We start from the raw sequence: 22,077 nt of genomic DNA on the forward strand, positions 1-22,077 counted from the left end.
CAGAAGCAGCCATGCAAGCCCAAGCCATGACACTACCTCCACCATGCTTGACTGATGAGCTTCTGTGTTTTGTATCATGAGTACATCCTTTCCATCACGTTAGTAGACGTTAATGCTGGTTCCTGAATTTTTTGGTTTATCTCGGTATTTCTTTTTGAATTCCAATCTGGCTTTCTGACTCTTACTGCTGATGAGTGGATTGCATCTTGTAGTATGGCCTCTATATTTCTGCTCTTGAAGTCTTCTTCAAATGCTGGATTGTGATACCTACACCCCTGCCCTCTGAAGGTTGTGGTGATGTCAATGACTGATATTTTGGGCTTTTCTTCACAGCTGTCACAATGTGTCTCCAATCAGTTGCTGTTGTTCTCTTATCAGTGGCACACCTGTTCGATGTCAGTCTGTTAGTACAGCAGTAGTTTCTTTCTTTTTCAGGACATTTCAAATTGTTGTATTGGCTATGCCCAATGCTTGTACAATGCCTCTGATCGATTTTCACTTTTTTCTCAGCTTTTTTCTCTGGCTTGCTTTTCTCCCATAGACAGCTCGTGATCTTCATGTTGGTTTATCCTTTTTAACAAGAAGCACAGTCTTCATTCCATGGTGGAATAGTAGGTAGCATGTGGTGCTCACATTGCTGTGGCCTGGGTTCGATTCCCAGTCAGGGAACTGGCCCCAGCCACTGGAAGGTTGCACAAGCCAGTGCATTCTCAGTACCAGTCCCAAGCCTGGAAAATGGGGAGGGTGTGGGGAAACACAACAAGTGCAGTATTCACAGGTGAAACAGTAGATTTTCAAGGCTATTGATTGTTTAATCAACTAACCTAAAAGGGCAACAAGGAACACCTGTCAGTCACATGTTCCAAGATTTTTAATCAGTTGAAAAAAGGGTGTGTTCAAACAAAAGCTGCCATGTTCTAAGCTGTTTAACACAGATCAAGAAATGAAAGCTGAAATTCTGATCGGTCATTTCATATTCATATTTTAATCTCAAACCCAGATATCCTATTCTTTTGGAGGGGACTGTGGGTGCTCTATAATGGTTTCAAAATTGGATTCGGACTGTGATGGCACTGTGATTTCCCCCCTCTTGCTTCACGTTAACATTGATTATATCTAGTGGACATGGCAATGAACATTCATTTAGTAATAGTAGCTGTCTGTTTAATTAAGTTTGTCCGTCGGCCTGGTCTCTGGCATAGAGGATCAACTATGTAATGATTTACAAACTTCCTTTTGAAAATGCACTGAAATTAGATTAGTCCATGTTGATGGATAAGTGCTGACATAATGAGGCTGTTCTGCTCTTATAAAAGACTTTATCTATAAAATTGATACTTGCATTATGCTGAACATTAGCGGGGTGCATCAGATATTTGGACAAGAACAGATGTATTAATAACTATATCATAATTTTCTCAGAACAGTAGTGCATCTCCCTAATGCTTTACAGAAGTACTATCTAAAGCCAGCACATATCTCTGCCAAAAAGTGTGTAGACTGCAATATCTGCAGTATGCACACCACTTATTTATTCAAACTTATATAAAGTTATACATGGCTATACAAGGACAACTCACACTGATTGCTATGCAGAACCAAAGCTGATTGTGCACTTCCTCAGTGCTGCTAAAATGTTACAAACAAGTATTTATTTTTGACTCAACAAAAATGAGGTTAGGGGTGCAGGTATATCCAGCATTTTTTGTCAGAAGTTAACTTCTGAAACACTCACTGAATGGCAGTCCACGAGGAGAAGCTTTAATAATTTACCGGCATTTGGAGACACCTTCTTGTCCTGATTAGTTGGATGTTGGTAATCCATATAATTTATTCTCCTTTTTACCTGAGGAACCTGAGGCACAGGGGAAAAAAAAATCTTCTCTGAGCAGATCTGTAGTATTTTATCAACAGCTGCCAGTATGTGACATTAACAGGGTCAAATATGTGAATATAAAAGTGTTCCAAGGATAAAAATCACTGTCCCCAAGAAAAAAATACCCTTGTAAAACTGCCAAAAACTTCTCCCATACCATTTGGATGAATAATATCACTGACAGATCCAGGGATTCCAGGAGGTTAATCTTGAACGCAGATTGCTGTGTTTATGGATTTTTGCATGTCTTACCTGTGTTCACATACATGGGTTTCCTCCGGGTACTCTGGCTTCCACCCCTAGGTCAAAGACATGAGATGTAGGCTGATTGGCATCTCTAAATTGTCTGTAGTGTGTGAATGTGTGTGTGTGTGTGTGTGTGTGTGTGTGTGTGTGTGTGTGTGTGTGTGTGTGTGTGTGTGTGTGTGTGTGTGTGTGTGTGTAATTGTGCTCTGTGAACCTGGTGTACATGTGTACAGGGTGTCCCACGCCTTGTGCCCCAAGTCCCCTAGGACAGGCTCCGAGTTCTCCCACGACCCTGTGTAGGATAAGCAGCATGGAAAATGGATGGATGTCTATCACTGGTAAACCTAAGTGAACCATATGAGATGTGTTGACTGTCCTTAAAAAGACAAGACAAAATCTACTCCAGAGTTGAATAGAAATGAAAGATTTTTATTTCAAATTTTTGGGGACTTAACATTACTGTGACATTATTGAGACCACACTCATAGCCAAGGTAAGATTCCTTTTGGCCTCCACTTCCGAAACAAACATTTCCACAACAATTTGCTAGCTAGTATAACTGGGCTTTGTCTCCTGGTGTAAAAAAATTATTTAAATGCATTTTCAACCCACTTCCACTAATTATTACTTACAGTTTGCCCACTGTGTAATGAATATCTAAAGAATGAAAACTCTTAAAGCATTTTCTTTAAGTAAACAAAGAACTCTTTCTGTATCCTTCCTGTTGTTTTTGTCCCTATGAGGGAGACAACCATACAGTCTGTGACACATTTTCCCTCAACATCTGTGGTGCCTGGAGTGAGAGTGAAGCGTGCAGGTGAAGTTTCTTGCTGCATTTTATATTCCCAGTCTCTGCTCACTATCTTCTGCCTGTCCAGGAACAGTCGGCAGAGATTGTGCACATGTATTTGATCCTGTTTATTTGGGGTTCATTAGATATTTATGAGCATCTGGGCAGCATGGTGAGCGTGACTGTGGGCATTTTGGCTTTGTGTACAGCCTTTGGCATATCCTGCATGCGACTTGATTATTCGGTGCAGTTAACCAATGTAAGTGTAATCTTGTGTAAACTCAGGTACATCTGTGTTACTTAACGCAGAGGGTTTTCATTGCACAAATCAGTGACAGGCATTGTAGTCTCCTGAAGCAGGATGCCGAAATAGATATCTTTCCCTTCACTAAATGATCACACAGAGCTTCCCTTTCTTTCATGTTTGTCCGCAATTCACACTTCTTCCTGCACACACATCTCTGAGCACAATTCTGTGCAGCTGCTCTGCTACAGCAATGCAGTAGAGAAGCCACGATTATTCAGATGTAACATTTGTCCAGGCTCGTATGGCAGCACTGGGCAATCGATACAGTGTCTCGGAAGGGCATTTGAATGTAGAGAAATAACCTTGTCCTCCATGCCAGGGTTAGCTACACCCCCCCCCCTCCCATAAAGAGCATGCACTCTGTAATTCATTTCCAGCAGAGCTCTGCAGATTGCAGGTCACTGTGCTCATGATTTATGGTTGCTCTCATTGCAATTTCCATTTTCTAAATTGTAGCACAATCGTGTAAACTTTTAAGACAACCAAGCAATGAAATAAATGCCGAGTTTTGAAAAGGAAATTCCTGGACAGCTACATTAAATGGAATTATCACAGCACTGACTGTGCCTTTCTTTCTGTACTTGAATCAAGTGCTGGCATCCTCGGTGTATATTTGGGGACATTAAGTGCACTGCCCCATGCTTATAATGCAGGTCGAGCTGTCCCTCTGTGAAACATATCTTCTGTGGCCCATGAAGACCGAGTGGCTCTGGTAATGAAGGATGCCATGGAAATTCCTTCTTTCTATACGGGTACAATTAGGAGTAAGGAAGTTGTGGTAGTGGGTGCATACTGCATGGTAAATAGCTGTGATTGATGTCTTGCTGAAGACTAACTGAATTACATTAACTTCCGCCCACAGCCTAAGGTGAGAGCTGGAAGGTTGCAGTAGAAATGGTAATTACAAATAGCTCTCTGATGCCTCTATAATAGTGTCTCCTTTTCCTGTGCACTAATGCATGTTAATGTAAATAACACATGCATGTTCTACAGAGCGTTACAGTGACTGCCACTGTAATGATGTTGTGTCAGGTGTCATGTACATAACACAAATTGGATTCTCTCTGGGAACTGTATTATTTGCTCTAGCTGCATGAGTAAAGGTATAAATGCACTGTATAATAGATTATATTGTATAGTAGATTTCAATTGTTATAACATAAAATTAGCACTTAAATCATTTACTGTAACGTGAATATATGAAAATGCTATATAATGATATGCATGGAGAAATGAAGGTGTATATTAAGTAACCATTAACCCTACATCCTGCATTCTGTATTACAAATGCGTGACAAATGAAAGGAAAAAACAAAATAAAGTGTATTAGTAAGGTGTGGGGCCACCAAGATCTGCTTTGGTACACATTGAAAACCATTCTTGCAAAATATAGTCCCTCGATTCATATTTTGATGATAGTGGTAAAGTGTGCTATCTAACACACGGGTTCAAAATCTCTCATGTGTGTTCAGTTGAGTTGTTATGTGGTGAGTGTGAAAGCCAAAACATATCATTTACATCATTTTCATCCTCAGTGAGTCCTCATGCCGTGTGGATGGAGAATTGTCTTTCGGGAAGAGCCTACTCCCATCAGGACAGAAATGTTTCATTACAGGATAGTGATCAGTCAGAAGAACCATGTATTGATTTGTAGTGATCGTTACCTCTAAGGAGACAAGTGGACCCAAACCATGGCAGCAAAATAAATGACTCCAAATCACCAACTACAGAGCCACAGAGTTTTTCTTTAATTTGTCACCCCGTCTGTATATAACAATAGAAGGAGAAGCATTTTAAAGTCACTATGTATGCCTTATTGGGTCTACTGGGTGTAATTCACATATTCAGACAAATGTCTGTTAATCTCAGGAGAACAGTTCATTGGTAGTTGAAGTAACCTCGTACTGAAAGACAATTAAATGTAACATTGTAAAATCTTTACATACCAGATATGTGTCATCCTAAATAAATCATTTCTAATCAGCTTATTGAAAATATAGATTTATCAGAAATAGATATGTGCAGATATGAAATGTTCATTTCAAATTAATTGCTTAAGCTTTTATCATAGTTTACAATATCCTCACTATATTGTTTTTCAATAAATACCTACATACTTACAGGCACCTGTTTTTCTGATAGCATTTTAAACAGAACCTCACTTCGCGCAAGCTGTGCATGTGACTTTTGTTGCACTTGCTAACACCTCGGCTTGGATTAAAAACCCAACTAGGAGCTGTAAATAGGGCTATAGCTTGAAAAGTGAGATGACTAGTCAGCTCATTCTTTTTTGTTGTTTTTTTTTTTGTTAACAAATTGTCTTTGCTAAGAAATACACATGCAATGCTGCCTTAAAAATTGGGCAATATCTTATATCTTGCCTATTTTATACTGCCTTTCAAATGGGACAAACCTTTTCTACCTACTTAACAAGATGCTTAACAAGGTGCATGTTAAATATATATATATATATATATATATATATATATATATTCATTGTCATATTCTATAACTGATTATAGGCATATGCCTAATCAGAACTAAAACAAGAACATGATTTAGTTTTATCAGTTAAGCATACATTAATAAACAGAGTAGCATGATGCGTATGAACATTTTACACAAAAACAAGTGTTCATTTAGTCTCAAAATATATTAAGCATATTTGAAACTGAACAGAATTCTGGCGGATGAAGATGTAATCAGTTTGGCAATGACAGACATGGCTGTTTCCTTTGTGTAATAATTTAAAAGAATCACAGTATAGTCCAGCTAAAGTTTATATTGAATTTGTGTTTCAGAACTAGCCTTGTCTTCGCAAAGCCTCTCTGTTCATCAGTCTGGGTCTGAGTCATGGTGGAAGTGGACAGCATCTTGGCTAATGGCTCAGCGGTCCACATTCATCCTGCGTAGCTTCTCGGGCAGGTTGTCCTCGGGCCAGCCACCAGCTGCTGGCAACTGGTTGAGGTTGGGTCCTGGTACTGGAGTAGGCATTAAAGGTAGTCTGTGATACTCCAGCTCTGCTGCTGACAAGATGTGTGGCTCTGCCTTCATCTGGTTGGTGGATTCCTCCAGCCTGGCTGATGAGCGCAGGGGCTCACTTGTGTTAGATGTTTTTTCAGCTGCTTGTGTATTGCTGGCTTTTCCAGCCTCTTTACCATTTCTGGAGCTCATACGCTGGAGCTTACTGGGCAACCTAGAGACAGTTCCTTCAGTGTGGGAAGCACCATCAAGGGAGAAGATGCGCTCTCTGCGGCTTCGTGGATCTCCTGGAGTCGGTGTGAGAGGAGGAGCAGGGGAAGGCAGGCAAGATGATTCCTCCTGCTCCTTTACACTGTAGGGAGGTGTGGGCACCTCAAAGGTGCTGTGGAACTGTGAGTAGTCCACTCGGAAGAAACCATCCTCCAGAGACATAACAGGAAGGAAGCGGTGCCCCCACAACACCTCATCCTCTGTGTAAGATGTCCGAGCCTGGCATGTCATACCTGAGAGAGAGCAAGAGAGAGGGAGAGAGAGAGAGAGAGAGAGAGAGAGAGAGAGAGAGAGAAAGAGTAGGCAATCAATCCAGCATGGAAAAAGATAGCGCAGCACAGACAAGCAGTGAAGCATTGCTTTTACCTTTGAGTGCAGCTATATTTATCATGGTTTTCTCTGACCACATAATGGCTTGACATGAATCATTTAGACACCAATCCATTTTGTTTGTCTAGTGATCTCAGTATGATGCTAACCTGTGGTTTCCACTATCCCTTCAAGGATAACAACAATCTCAAACTGCTCACTCATGAGTGAGCGCTGTGAGAGGTCGAAGAACGGGCTCTTGGGATTAATCTCGTGGCAGATGGTGAGAGGAGAGACGAGGAAGAGTTGGTCGGCGCCCGTTCCAAACCCAACGTCCAGCTCTCTTTGGTCCAAGGGCAGAAACTCCCCCTCAGGTGTCTGCCGAGACTACAGTAGAGGAGACAGAATCAAAAATGCTGCTCAGGTAATGGCCTTTTCAAAAGTGCTTTTCCCCAGGTATCTGGATGAGTGTCAGACTTCCTTCATCAACACTGGTACTAATCCTCTTTTCATTCTCATCCAAGAGCACAGGCCTTGGAATGCACAGAACAATTACTTAGATTAAAGTGTAAATGAAGTCAATGGAGAGCTTAATGTGCTGTTTCGGAGTAATACATTAACTCCAACGTGAAGACAGAAAAGGAGAGTGAAACCCTCGAGAGATGAACAGATGCAAAAGACTACTTTTAGGAAGTGTATCTGAGTGCACCCATTAATCTTAAAGATCCAATGTAACATACTGAGAATCTGTAATTTAGATTTGAGGCCATAAATCAACATAAGCAACACCATGTTTTTACCATTTGCATTATTGCCAAGCTCGGTCCTCAGTGGAGACTTGCTGATGGAATTTTTAAATGGGCCATTTTCTACTGATTCATGGCAAATCAGTGCAACAGTGATATCCTACAAATTTTTAAATTCTCATTAAATGTCGAATATGCATGAATGTTTAGTATAAGCATAATTATAAGTATTATTTTTGTGTGTGTGTGTGTGTGTGTGTGTGTGTGTGTGTGTGTGTGTGTGTGTGTGATACGGAAAATCTGGGCTGTGAACAGAATTTCAAATTGTCAGCGGTATTATCCTACGCTAAAATCCCAAGTACTGTATATTTAACTCATGTTGTATAAGCATTTATTTGATCAAAATGTACTCAACACACTGTTCCTTCCATTCGCTTGCAGGACACAATGTACAGCCCACATACAGTACCGAGCTGAACAGTAAGCCTGAATAACAATAACACACAACTATACATAGCACTTCCAGAGATCGTCTTTCTAGCTGTAAAACTCTGCAGTGACTTTTAAAACATGAATATGAGGGTAGATCAGAATTTCAGCTTTCATGTCCTGATATTTACATCTAGATGTGTTAAACGACATAGAACATGGCACCTTTTGTGGCAGACCAACCAATTTTTATGTGAGCAAAAGTAATGGAACAGATACTTAATGAGACTTAAAGTAAATTCATGTAAATAACACTTAATATTTGGTTGCATATCCCTTGCTTGCAATAACTGGTGACCCACTGACATCACCAAATTGTTGCGTTTTTCTTTTGTGTTGCTTTTCCAGCCTTATACTGCAGCGTCTTACAGTTGTTGTTTGTTTTGTTGATATTCTGAGCCAGCGTCTCAAACCCAAATGTCTTCAATGTATAGCAGTACCTACTCAGTGTGGCTCAAGGTCCCTTTCAAGAACATTAAAACTAACTGTTCCTCAGTGGTGGAATGAACTTCCAACCTCAATCCGGACTGCAGAATCTCTCACTATCTTCAAAAAACATCTAAAGACCCACCTCTTCCGTGAACACCTAATCAACCCATAAAAAAAAGAGAAAAAAATGTACTGTGGCACTTACACCTTTACTCTGCGCACTTTGCTTCCTCTGGAACTCAATTAACGGATCTTGTATGGCAGCACTACTTTTGTTCTCTGCTTGATATATCGCTTTTCTTGTATTTTCTCATTTGTAAGTCGATTTGGATAAAAGCGTCTGCTAAATGAATAAATGTAAATCTATATCGAAAACAATAGAATTGGCCTTGCTGTTCCAATACTTTCAGAGGGGATTGTATACGGTGCAAGCCTAATGGACATGTATTTCACAGTTAATCATCAAAAAAAAGCACACTGCAAACTGTATGCTATGAAAATATCAAGAAGAGGTACTTCTATAAGACAAGTAACCTGATAAAACACCTTATGGCATTTAAATAGTATCTCAGCTGACCTAAGCAAGCAGAGTAGTATCAGTGAGCGCGGACATTAAAAATGCTGTGAATTGTGAGCACACAAATGTATTTGCAAGTGTGGAGCACTGCAGCAAGTGTACAGACAAACTGTAGTGCATTAGAGCACTTCAGTTCTGCGAGCACTGAGCACTGAGACTCATATGTTTTGTTCACCACGCTCGCTCGTACTGCTCTGTGTCGCCCTTCTTAAACAAAAACTCAGCAAGAGGAGCATGGCAACAACCAACATAGAGCCAAATAAACTGTTCCATAAGGCAGCACCTGATTGTTAACACTAGGAAGATTACTCATTTCAGTATCAGTATCGGTATTGGTAATGATGAGTACCAAAACACGTTCTCATACTTGTACTCAGTCAGGAAAAACAGGTATTAATGCATTCCTAGTTTAATTCAGTCTCTCCGGGATTTTAAAAATGAACACAAAATCAAGCACACGCTGCAATATTCAGAAGAGCTTGCAATTTTAAAATATAAATATAATTATTACCACAGATTTTCCACAGATTTGGGCCAAGACGTGTCACATGGCGTTCTTGGATTCATGTGTGTCGATCATGAGGACAGCTAAAAGGTCACATTTACCATCAAACATCACTGCGAAAGTGATCTTGTCAAGTAGTTTTCCGCAAAAAAAATAAAAAAATCTGCAAACTTTTTAAAAAAAAAGCCGCAGCAAAATCAAGTACAGACCTGTACTTGAAAATCTGTTAAATCATTCCAATATGTAGTCTTTAGAGTTGTGCCTTTACACATGAACATAAGGGACTGGCAGGAGAGTGGGACAGAGCTGGCTGTGTGCGCTTGCCGCTCCAGATGGTGAACAGACTGAGCTGCACTCGTGGAGCTGTACCCAGACCAAAGGGTGAGACTTTTCACACGATAGACACAGTACCCACACATTCTCCTTTGTGCTGTAAAAGAAACAGCTCCAATACAATCATATACACATACTTATGCAGACATGTATGCAATATATGCTCACACACATACAGTCATGTGAAAAAAATAGAACACTCCAAGGAAATTGTTGGCTGTTTTTGACATATTTTGACAAGCAAACATTTGAAACAGTGCCTATTAGTGAAGTTAATACACTCTATCAAATTGACATTTTGTAGTCATTTTCACAATTTAAATGAACTAAGATGAGATCAGACACTTTTTGGAAAAAGTAAGCGTACATTTACATTTATCACACCTTCAATCTCATAAAATTCGAATCAGGTGTTCAAGTTTGGGTGCCAGTGATTAGATCATGCTTAGGGAGTGTCAGGTGTTCCCTTTGCTAGTGAGGTAAGATCGAAAGAGTTCAGTCAACATATGACTGAAGCATAGGCAAAGATTCATTAACACTACAGCACCCACAGAGAAACATGAGGATGTCATCCATCAGGTTGAAAAAAAAAAGGAAACCCTGAAAAATGTCTAATACCAGCTGTTATTATTTCTGTCAAAGTAATTGCACTCCTGTGGTCATACACCTGCTAATCAAAGTTAACTCTGCATAACATTGCTGCCTTGCTGAAATATACTGGTTGCTTGATATTTATACAGCAAACATTATGAACATGTGTGTGCACTGCACTTTCACTGGAACAATGCAATAAGAGAAAGTGAACCTTCCTTTGAAAGAAAGAAAAAAAAAACATAAATCAAGATTCCTGGCAAGCTTTCTGGAAGCTGAGCCAATGTAAGGAGCACTGAAGGGTAGCAGCAATGCTAATGCACAGGTACGAGGTCCCAGTTCACAGTGTGGCATCTGTCTCAGGTAATATTTAATAATGTGCTATAGAAAGCATTCTCTTCACTTTTCAAACACCCAAGAGAGGCAACACAAAAACCCTGCTGTTCCAGCCCTCAATCTTTTATCTTCATGCTATAATCATCTTCTCAGATCTAGGTACACATACACACTGTAGTACTTCCCTAGCATTTATAGAGTCAAATATTCCTCGCAATGTAGTAGTGTGTAGTCCAGTGTTGCAGTAAAGACTGTTTCAGTAGAACCTAAGACAAAACCACAACTAAGATCAAGAAAAGATTGACCCTGCATCTTAATTCGCCTACTATCCGTCCAAAACCGTATACGAGATTAGAAATAGTGTGTCCCAAATAGTAGTATGTTAAATTAGTATCCCAGAGGTACCCAGATGGTCTACTATTTCCAGTAGATTTTCCAAGTGTGGAACCGTGGACACCTTTTCAGCTAATGTTACCCACAAGTCCTTGCGCGAGGGAGGGGGAGTTTTGTGATGGTCTGCTTTTCGATGCTTTTTAGAGAGGTATAAATGAAATCTGTCAAACTTAATCAAGGGAATGGTAACGGAATAATGAATGAAGAAATGCTAACATGTGGTGAGAAGTTTGTTTACGGTGACGGTGTCTGTAACTAGCCAATGACGTTCTCTTCCGTTACGTGACGTGTTAGTATGTCCTAGTACTTGCATTCTCTTTTGCTACCCACTCAAAATGTATGTACTTTTTCTTCACAAGAAGAGTGCACATTTTTAGTATATAGTGTAAGTAGGTGAATGTAGATGAAGGGTGATAATTTTACAGGTCTAGATCAAGAAGAGACCAAAGCTAAAGATTGTGAGGCCAGGATCACAAAAAAAGTTGCAAAACACTTTGTTTTTTCTTGGTTACATTGGAAATAATTTTAAGGATTACAAATTTAAACTGTAATTCACAAACTTTATTATAGACAATGACACAGACATTGCTGAGCTGAGCAGATTGCAATTAACTCTCTAGGACCAACATAAACAGTTTGTGCTGCAGAAGAAAAAGAGCTCTTTTCTATTTAGAAAAGCAATAATAACAAGACTCCCAAGTAATGCCACAGAAAAGCCTTTGCCCGGTCATCAGGATATCACAAGTTCAAACACTGAGGATTCTACAGCCATCTGTGACAGGGAGTCCTAGACAGAAAAATTGGATTCCATTGCTCTCTCCCCTGTCAATCAGAGCAACAGTAGTCGTTTAGCCAATTGTGGATGTCTATTAGATCATGTATGGTTAATCAATGCTTTCCTCTGAGTGTGTTTGGCTGTCCTGTGACATAGCATGATGGTGTCTGGTTTCATGTGTCTTGGAGGAAGCACCTGCTAGCCCTCACCCTCCCACGTTAATAGTTGCTGGGAGAGTCGATACGGGAGACCTAGCTAGTGATTGGGAACTGGCAAGGTACACTAACCCTAACCTGACCATCGTACCCATGTGTGCTTTTTGAACATCCCATTCTAAATTTGGTCCCCCCATTGCTGATTAAATAACCTCCACTCTTCTAGGAAGGCTTTCTAGATTTTGGAGTGTGGCTTTGGGGATTTGCCCGTTCAGCCACAAGAGCATTAGTGAGGTGAATGATACCGATGCTGAATGAGGAGGTCTTGGGCGCAGGCGGCATTCCTGTTCATCACAAAGGCATTCAGTGGGGTTAAGGTCAGGGCTCTGTGCTGGCCACTCTATTTCTTTGACAGCAATCTTGGCAAACCATGTCTTCCTGGACCTCGCTTTGTGCATAGGGGCATTGTCATGATGGAACATGTTTCGGGCCTTTTAAATCTAGTGCAGAGAAATAGTAAAGCTACAGCATACAAAGACATTCAATACAATTGCGTGCGTCCAACTTTGTGGGGGACGTCTCTCATATGGCTGTGGTGGTCAGATTGGCCATATAGTGTACATCATTGGCTGCCCTAAGATTGTTTTCCTACAATGATTCACTCACATTGTATACCCAATATTGGAGTAACTGCTTGAATTATTTTAGATTAGAACACACAGATATGTGTGCTACCACAGAAAGTGCTTATGTGTAGGTTTGGTTTGACTGACTGCTAGAAAACAGACCTTTCCTGTAGTTGAGTGTGGATATCATGTGACAGTCTCAGCATAGAACACAATTATACATGTGGTTAGTACATTTGCCTCGTATCTCCAAGTTTGGAGGTTCAATTCCTGCCTCTGCTTGTGTGCGTGCCATGTTCTCCCCGTCATTTGGGGGTTTCCTCCGAGTACTCTGGTTTCCTCCCCAAGTCCAAAGGCATGCATTAGAGGCTGATTGGCATTTCCAAATTGTCCTTACTGTGTGAATGGGTGTGTGAGTGTATGTGCGATTGTGCCCTGCGATGGGTTGGCAGTCTGTCCAGGGTGTCCCCTGACTTGTACCCCAAGTCCCCTTGGATAGGCTCCAGACTTCCCGTGGCCCTGTGTAGGATAAGCGGTACAGAAAATGGACAGATGGATGGATGGATGTTATTTCTTTCGAGTCAATAATTTCATTTCTAAAAACATCATTGATTCAGTTACAATCAGTGAATAAGGGGTTTCTTGTGGGAATTAGTCCATTATACAATAAGACAGAGGAAAGAAAAAACTTCACTTGAGACAGAAGACAGGGTCTGGTTATATTAAACAGGACTTACACGTCTAAATCAAATGACCATAACATATAAACAATAGGTAATGGATTAGGTATGGATAATATTCCACAACAGTCATATTCATGTCTTTTTTTTTTTCTCTTAAAAAAAAAAAAACTCACCCAATTTTACACTCCATTAGGAGACTACATAACAAATGTCTCCTGTTACAACACATTAATTTCTGTGCACTACCAAATTTAATTAATTCTAAAATGTAAATATACTTGAATTAGACATTTTACCTGTTTTTGCCTGACTACATTGCTAGTGGAAAACCATTCCATTTATAATAATTATTATAGCTGACTCCTGGTTGAGATGTGGCTGTGTTATGGCTGTACAAATGTTGGCTAGATTTGGGCCATGATTCACTCCTTTATATAGATCAAAGTATAGCTGCTTATGTGGCCCACATCTAAGCCAATAAAAATTCTTGACTGGGTAGTGAGCTAATGTTTGCTGGAGACAAGACAGAGAACCCAAATGGTGAAAACAAAATTAGATAATACATAGGACAGATAGGAAAAAATACCCAGAATGTGAGTTTTGTAGTCATCATCTCTGTTTTAGCTAGATAGATAGCTAATTGTAACTAGATAGTTTGCGGAAATGTCTCTCATAGCTAAGCCAACATGTTGTAATATATTGAGTGCACTGGGGAAGAAATCAAATTGTTTGTATTGATGTGATTAAACTGCTTGTAAAGCCTTGAAACCATCAGGGACCCAATGATTCGCTACACATTTATCTCTGTGTGAATGTGCAAAGCAGTGTGTGTGTGTGTGTGTGTGTGTGTGTGTTTAACAGCACCACTCTACTGACCATTTCCCATGAACTCTTCATCTGATATTCTGTTATTTCACTGTATTACTCAGTCATGTTTGGTTTTGTTAGTCATGATGAATAATGTTATCGAAAGGTAATACCTGTAATCTTGAATGTGAAGCATGTCTCATTTGATTGTTCTCCATTTCAGCTTTCTGTAGGTTTGATCCGTATGCACTACTGTTATTTTTCAAACTGCTCAAATGTGATTTAATTCATAGTAGCAAGCACAAGTTGTATAACCAGTTCCTAACTGATTTTTGTAGCCAACATTCTGCATCAACCACCAAACACATACTCGCACATCTTTACACATATTCATGCAATTATCTAATCATCCAATCGTGTGGCAGAAGTGCAGTGTATAAAATCATGCAGATACGGGCCAGCAGCTTCGGGTAATGTTCACATCAACCATCAGAATGGGGAAAAATGTCATCTCAGTGCATGATTGTTGGTGCCAGATGGGCTCATTTAAGTTTTTCTATAACTGCTGATCTCCTGGGATTTTCACACAAAACAGTCTTTATAGTTTACTCAGAATGGTGCAATGAAGAAAAAACACTTTGGGCCTGTTAATACCAATCAATCATCATTTGAATGCCATGACCTATTTGAGTATTGTTGCTGACCATGTGCTTCCCTTCATAGCCACAATTTACCATCTTCTAATGGCTATGTCCAGCATGATACTGTAGCATGTCACAAAGCAAAAGTTGTCTCAAACCGGTTTCATGAACATGACAATGAGTTCAATGTTCTTCAGTGGAATTCCCAACTACCGGCTCTGAATCCAGTAGAACACCTTTGGGATGTGGTAGAACGAGACTTTCACAGCATGAAAGTGCACCTGAACATCTGCAGGGATTAGGTAATGCAATCATATCAACATGGAATCTCAGAGGAATGTTTCCAACAGCTTGTGGAAACCATGCCACAAAGAATTGAGGCTGTTTTGAGAATAAAGGGCGGTCCTACCCAGTATTAGTATAGTGATCCTTATAAAGTGCTCAGTGAGCGTATATCTCTGTTGTTACTTTCTTTCTAATTTTTCTGTATTGTTACCATTTTATGATTTCTTTAATGGCTAAATAATAAATGTGTTCAACGGTTTGGCTCTGCACCTTCTTAACTGCATTTAAAATAAGGTTTATTACTGAGAGCATGCCAGTTATAGTTTTAAATTATGTGAATATAAATTCTCTGTAGTAATCTTCCATTTATACTGGGTCTGTTGATCATGTTTAAACTCTGACTCTGCTATTAATGAAATGGTCATGGCTCACTTTAACTGAAGGGAAACCTCTGATGTTGCAGTGGAAGGCTTTTCATCACTGACCTGGAATTGAAGGTCTTTAGCCAAGCGAGTGAATTTAATTTGTAGCAGTATCATATAAACCTATTAAAATGACTTGGCATGAGCTACTAAATTGTTGGCTAATTGTTGTAGAAGCCATCAGCCAATCAAGTTTCAACTTTATGTTTTAGTTCAGGCTAGGAGCTACATAACTCACAATCCTTAAAGCAAGATTGAACAATGAGAGACACATGATGTAACAGTGGAAACATTAATGGCAACACATATTAGCACCTCTCACTTTCTTTCTCTAAGATGTGCTCGTTTTGCTATGTAATTCAGTGAAATCTCTTCGGGAGACTGACCTGCTTTTGTTTCCCCAGTTCACAAACCAAAGTTACTATTTTTCACATAACACGAAATAAGTCTTTTTAATCAACCTTTCTGAAAATGTTTGGTATGAGGGAGTCTGAAGTGAAACCTCACACCAGGACATGGCTTGCAATGCTGTTATTAGGGTTTGCAATATGATGTCATGATGCACATTATATCTTGTTGGTGAGCTGCCATTTTTTGCAGTTAATCAATCACCTAGTCGGATATCTAGCCGAGCTTGTCGATAAATTTTCATCTAACTTGAGTGTTTTGAGTGTTTAGATCACTATGATGGGAAGCTATTGCTGTGTTATACTCACACAGCAGCACATGACAGCCATCATAAAGTCTAAAATCTAGGGGCTGTAAAAATAGAGAACACGACGCGCATTCAGACAAAGCCCTTTTCTATTCACGTGTGTCGAACATGAGTACAGCTAAAAGGTCTCATTTACCAACAAACATCACTGCGAAAGACTGTGCAAGACTATTTCATGCAACTGCAATTTCCGCAAAAAAAGTTGCATCTCAAATTTGAAAAAAGCCGCAGCAAAATCAAGCAAGATGGCAAAATACTTTCCAGATCATGGCATTAGTGTCTCCAATGCTTCCCCATCAACAATTTTCATGTCCCCCACCATCACCAGAGATTTTAAAGTAAATCACAAAATATCTGGAGTTATAAACAGTTTTTTTTTATAGAAAAAGGAATAACACCAATTCATAGTTAATACAATTGAATGTTTTATTAATGGGAAAAAGTCAAGTGTACAGAATAAAAGTGTACAGAATACTACACTCTAACTTTAATATATGATTATTTATTGATTGAATATATTTATGTGCTACCTGTCACTAGCAAACTAGGGCGAACATTAATATAATAATATCCATAGGTGCTCTACCCATTTATCTGCAAACTGTACATGAGCTTCAAGTTACTTGGAATTTTTTAATTGCTCCAACGAATTGGCACTCAAGCCACACATCAGATATGAAAAGATGTCTAGAAGTGTAGAAGGTAGCATATCATTACGCCACACTTTATTTGGCTCTACACTGTCAATAAGACTTTTTTTTTTATCCATATGGTGGTGTTTGGCGTCCATCTGGACTTTCATATGATATAAACCCTTGTCCACTAATTCACTTTTATGTATGACACATCCAAAAAAAATATTTAGAAAATCAATCCCCCAATGCAGCACAAAGCTTAATAGTAAATTAGCCAGCCTGAAACAAAGGAAAGATGAACAACAAAACCATACCCATATCATATAAAACTCTATGTTGTTTGTACACACACACCTACAATACATGCTGTAATAACCAAATAGACTAACATTAGATAAAATACGTCTCAGTGACGTCATTCCCAAGGCTATACAATATTGTGCCCTTGACTTTACCCATCTTTCAGTGTTGTTTCTTTGATAAGTCCCATGAGGGCATGATTCATATTGTAGCTGTATGGTTTGCTTCAAACTCAGTGTCTAAGGAGAAAATGATGTGTGTCCAAGGCTGTTGGAAAAAAAAGGTCTATAGAATGTCATCTCTCCTACAAAACTCAAATTATAATGTAGCGAAGGCACTTCCTACTTTGCAGTTCGATTAATTAAGTTCAGTCATGCGTTACACACTCGGCCCCCTAGTTTCTGTCATTGGTACGAGTCAACCCATGAGGTTAGAGCAAATGGAAAACCATACAATGACAGTAAGTGTGTAAATCTTTGACGCAGGCCAGAGTGCTTACTCTGCACAATGATCTGGTGCAATGATGTGCTGCTACTGCTGCGGTTGCTCAGACCTCTAATCTATTGTTCAGTGTTGATTATAGCAGAGAGAGAAAGAGAGAGAGAGAGAGAGAGAGAGAGAGAGAGAGAGAGAGAGAGAGAGAGAGAGGGAGGGAGGTAGAGGAAAGAAGCACCTAAAGTTAGCCGTCAGTCTCCCCCACCTTCTCTGCAATGCACCTGCTCTCATCCACTGCTGTCAGAAACCAGCTGTCAATCACTTCGTACTTTCCCTAGACCCCAGAGTATAATACCCCCGACACACACACCTGCACTGAACATTATACTCCCGCTTGATCTGTCCTTCAAGCCTGCACTTGTCTTTTTCCCCCCTTTGTTTCCTCTTCTATTCTTTTAATCCCCTTTTCCGTGTCCCTCCCTCAATCTTTCTCCCGGGTGAAAATTGGATTAGGAAGTCATGAAAGAATATATACCAGAGAACCATCTCACTTAAACTCGTTACATGTTCTATCTTTAAGAAGCCTGTTTTTTTTCCCCCTGGATAAGGTGAGTGCTCACACTCTAGCTCTGTCTAATGAAAAATTAATCTGAGAGCATGGCAGAAAGAAAGCCGCTGGCAGAGTTATACTGTATCAGACACGCAATTATTCTAACTGTATGTATATATTACAAGCATTCGTTCTAACTGCTTCTGAATATTAAATGCCACGACTTGTCTATTCATATCGCTTATAATAATTTATTGTTGCCATTTATTTAGTTTACACGTCATAATGAGCATGAGTAACCTTGACATGTAGTTCTACCGAGTACCTGATGTAGTGCATCTTTACCTCCCTGTCGCTCAAGCTGTTCCTTTTAGGCTACGTTTCAAAGGTACAATGATCCAATCCCTTGGCATCAAAGTACGAGGCTCTGGCATTTTCTGACAGCTTGCCAAAAAAAGAGGAATTTGCCTATGTGGCTGAGAAACAGTATACAGACTACACAGCAATGATTTTTGGGTGAATGCTTAGAATGTCACTGCTTTTTTGGGTCAATCTATGTACTTTATTTTTGTCCTTAAGGACTAATGTATGTGCCCAGCATATAAGTGATTACCCTATAAATTTACTTTCTTTTTTAAGCTCATTGATTAGTATAATGTAATTGATCATTTATACTTGTCGACAAGAGGAGATGAGCTCTTCTAATCAACAAAGATCAATAAAGGTGACAAGTAATTCCTCCTTCCAGCTCAATCTATTTCTTATCACATCCATCAAAGCTCTCACTAGAGACTTGAGTGAAATCATGTAGCTGACTAAGCTGAGCAACAGGGTAAACAGTAACGTTTAGCTTTTCATTGCTCCGTTTGGACACAGGTGATGAAGTAAAAATTACTTCAACACTCATGATTTCAATGAGTGGGAAATTCACAGGTATATTCTCTGTGACCGTGCTATCCCCAGCATTTACATCAGGAGTACTACTTACAGTGCTCAATAATAATATTATAATGCTCTATACACCACCTTCCTTAACTTTCTTGTATCCGCATGAAGATCTGTGACTGAGCACACAAAATATAAGGGACAGTCATCAAAAGCTAATACACACAGGCAGTTTGATTATATTAAGATATGTTGTATGAATTGTCTTTGTTATATTAGTATATATTATAAATATCATGAATGAGGTTACCTTGACGAGCATATACATTATCTGTTATTCCATGACTGAGTGGGTATTGCTCAGGTTCCTAACCCATAAATGAATCAAAGAGATTGTTATGTTGTGTCCAGTAAAAGGGAGCTGACTCACAGAATGTGGGACGTGAGCCACCATTACAGCTGCTCTCCTCGCTGCTCCATGCTACCATTATTGTAAATCTGAGGATGCTGATTTACATAAGGTAAAATATGTGACACCAGTAACACATACTCTCTTAAAAAATGAAGGTTCCAGTTAAAACCAAAAAGGGTTTTTCAGTCTGATACCTTAGGAGAATAAGTTCTCTAAAAACCATTTTGGTTAGTGCTTTAAGGAACCAGTGTAAGGTTCTTAAGAGTGATGCCAGGAGAACCTTTTCCAGTCCCACAAAGAACTTTATAGGGTTCTGTTTTTAACCTGTTAAGTGATTATACTTTGAAGAACCAATACACTGCTCTGAAGAACATAATGAACCATTAAAAACTTATTTAATCTCCAAAGAACCATATAGCTCAATCCAAGAACTCTATATAATGAAAAAAAAATTCTTGACAAGAGGAAGGTTCTTTGCAGAAAATGTGGTGCTGTAAAGAACCATTGAAGAACCTTTATTTTTTAGAGTGCATAATATCTTCAGTGCTTAAAGTTATGATACTGAGTAACAGACCTTTGTCTATTTTCTCCTACCTTCTTCGAACTATACATCAGATGTGATCATAATAATACTCTCACATGATATCAGCCTATAATGAATAAACCATAACAGCACAGTCCCCAGGCTTAAATTACCACGTACATGTAGTACTGAATGAACTCTAATGTCACGTTGGATTCGTGTAAACAATGTAGTGTGCCAATTTAGCATTGGTGATTTTCCCATAATCATATGCACATCCATAATGAATGAAATTTTGATTTAAAGGGATTTAAAGTGCATATATACTGAATTACCTTGATGAGCTTGCACCTGATCTGAGCCGACACCATGTGGCTGTTCCTGAGGTTCCCCACGCGGAACATGAGGCAGAGTTTGCCGTCCCGCTGCGAGATCACGGCGTCCTGGCTGAACATGAGCGTCTCGGCGCGCTTCTTCGGCTGCGACATCTTGATGAACATGCAGCCGATGAGGAAGGCGTCCACGATGGAGCCGAGCAGCGACTGGAACAGGAACAGGATAATGCCCTCAGGGCACTTCTCCGTAATGTAGCGATACCCGTAGCCGATAGTGGCCTCGGTCTCGATGAAGAAGAGGAAGGCGGAGGGGAAGTTGTACACGTTGGCCACGCACGGCGTGTACTCAGGGTCGTGCCCGCGGCCGAGGTCTCCACGTGCGTACGCGATCAGCCACCACATGGAGGCCATGACGAGCCACGCGACCGTGTAGGTGAGCAGGAAGATGAGCATGTTCCAGCGCCACTTAAGGTCCACCAGTGTGGTGAACAGGTCCGAGAGATAGCGGCTCGTCTCGCCGCCCAGGTTGCCGTGCTGCACGTTGCAGCGTCCGTTCTTCTCCACGAAGCGCTGCCTCTTGCGCTTAGCCGGCGCGGGGAAAGACGCACCTCGGGTTGTGTTCACAACCTGGTATTCCTCGCCGAACTTCCTTCTGACGGCTGACATAATGAGCGACCGTGTTTGTTTGTTTGTTTGTTTGATTGATTATTATTTTTGTTTTTGTTTGAAAAAAGTACCGCTGAAGTTTTCGGGTTATTTGCGCACCACGCACCTCACACGATGCGGTTTCATTCCGAGCTGCAGTTTACACTTTGTATTCAATAAAAAGGCTGAGCAATAGACTCATCCATACATGAGCAAGTAAAATGCTGAAGGAGCTGCAAATTGTCAGCTCATCTCCGGTGCATAACTTTACACTGCGTTCTCTTCTTGATCAAGGCGCGCCTTTATTTCACGCACTTTTCTTTATCATTATTATTATTATTGTCATTATTATTACTACTACTACTACTATTGCATGAGTGAGCAGTGTCCTGTCTGTTGCCTGACTCGCTTCCAGTCTGGTCACTGGTGCGGTGTGTCCTGTCCTCTGCGCACCTCCATTGCGCCGCTGTACTACACACACTGACGTGCTGCCTCACACACTGCGGCGATCTGTGACAGTGTACCCAGTGGCGCGAGCTCCAAAAAATTTACGTCCTTGTTTGAATCCAGCTCTGTGATTGGACGTTGAGCGGAGGCGTGGTCTGAGAAGAAACAACACCATAAAATGAAGGCATTCGAACTCACTTGATCACTTGCGCTTTTATGCACTTAAACCAAACAGCCTGCTTTTTCGAGGTAAGAGCCTCAATCTGCGTGATGGTATAACACCGCATTTACATTTAACAATCCGGTTTAACTGCTGAAAACAACGTGCTTAACAGTCTGTGCTCTACAAGCCAAGCGTTAGATCAAGAATCATTAGCCTGCAATAAAGGAAAGAGGCAACATTGCCTACAAATCTTGTTGGATAAATTATTTCATCTAATCACATCAGTCCATCACAGAGAAACATCTCAGTGGGATGTAACAAATTCTAATAAACTTGGTAATTATGGAGTGAATGTAGCTCTGTGAAAATAAGAAGGAGTCTACTTGACAAACGGATTGAGAACCGATGGAGAAACTACAACAAAACTTCCATCCATCCATCCATCCATCCATTTTCCTT

At 40.1% G+C, this 22,077-nt stretch overlaps 1 protein-coding gene across 2 annotated transcripts; it reads right to left on the minus strand.

Moving 5' to 3' along the window:
* Positions 1-4,944: 4,944 nt before the first annotated feature.
* Positions 4,945-21,633, minus strand: kcnj19b (potassium inwardly rectifying channel subfamily J member 19b). 2 transcript variants are annotated; one of them, XM_017482767.3, is made up of 3 exons: positions 20,364-21,629; positions 6,951-7,167; positions 4,945-6,704 (listed from the first exon to the last, which is right to left on the minus strand). In XM_017482767.3, exons 1-3 carry the CDS (start codon positions 21,027-21,029, stop codon positions 6,106-6,108), a joined length of 1,482 nt encoding a protein of 493 aa, XP_017338256.1. In that variant the 5' UTR covers positions 21,030-21,629; the 3' UTR covers positions 4,945-6,105. The 2 variants fall into 2 exon arrangements, with proteins under 2 accessions (XP_017338256.1, XP_053541079.1); XM_053685104.1 differs by lacking the exons at positions 4,945-6,704; positions 6,951-7,167 and adding an exon at positions 11,835-13,254 and having other exon boundaries at positions 20,364-21,633.
* Positions 21,634-22,077: the final 444 nt, after the last annotated feature.

The sequence above is a fragment of the Ictalurus punctatus genome, chromosome 13 (genome assembly GCF_001660625.3).
Source record: "Ictalurus punctatus breed USDA103 chromosome 13, Coco_2.0, whole genome shotgun sequence".
Classification (NCBI taxonomy): domain Eukaryota; kingdom Metazoa; phylum Chordata; class Actinopteri; order Siluriformes; family Ictaluridae; genus Ictalurus; species Ictalurus punctatus.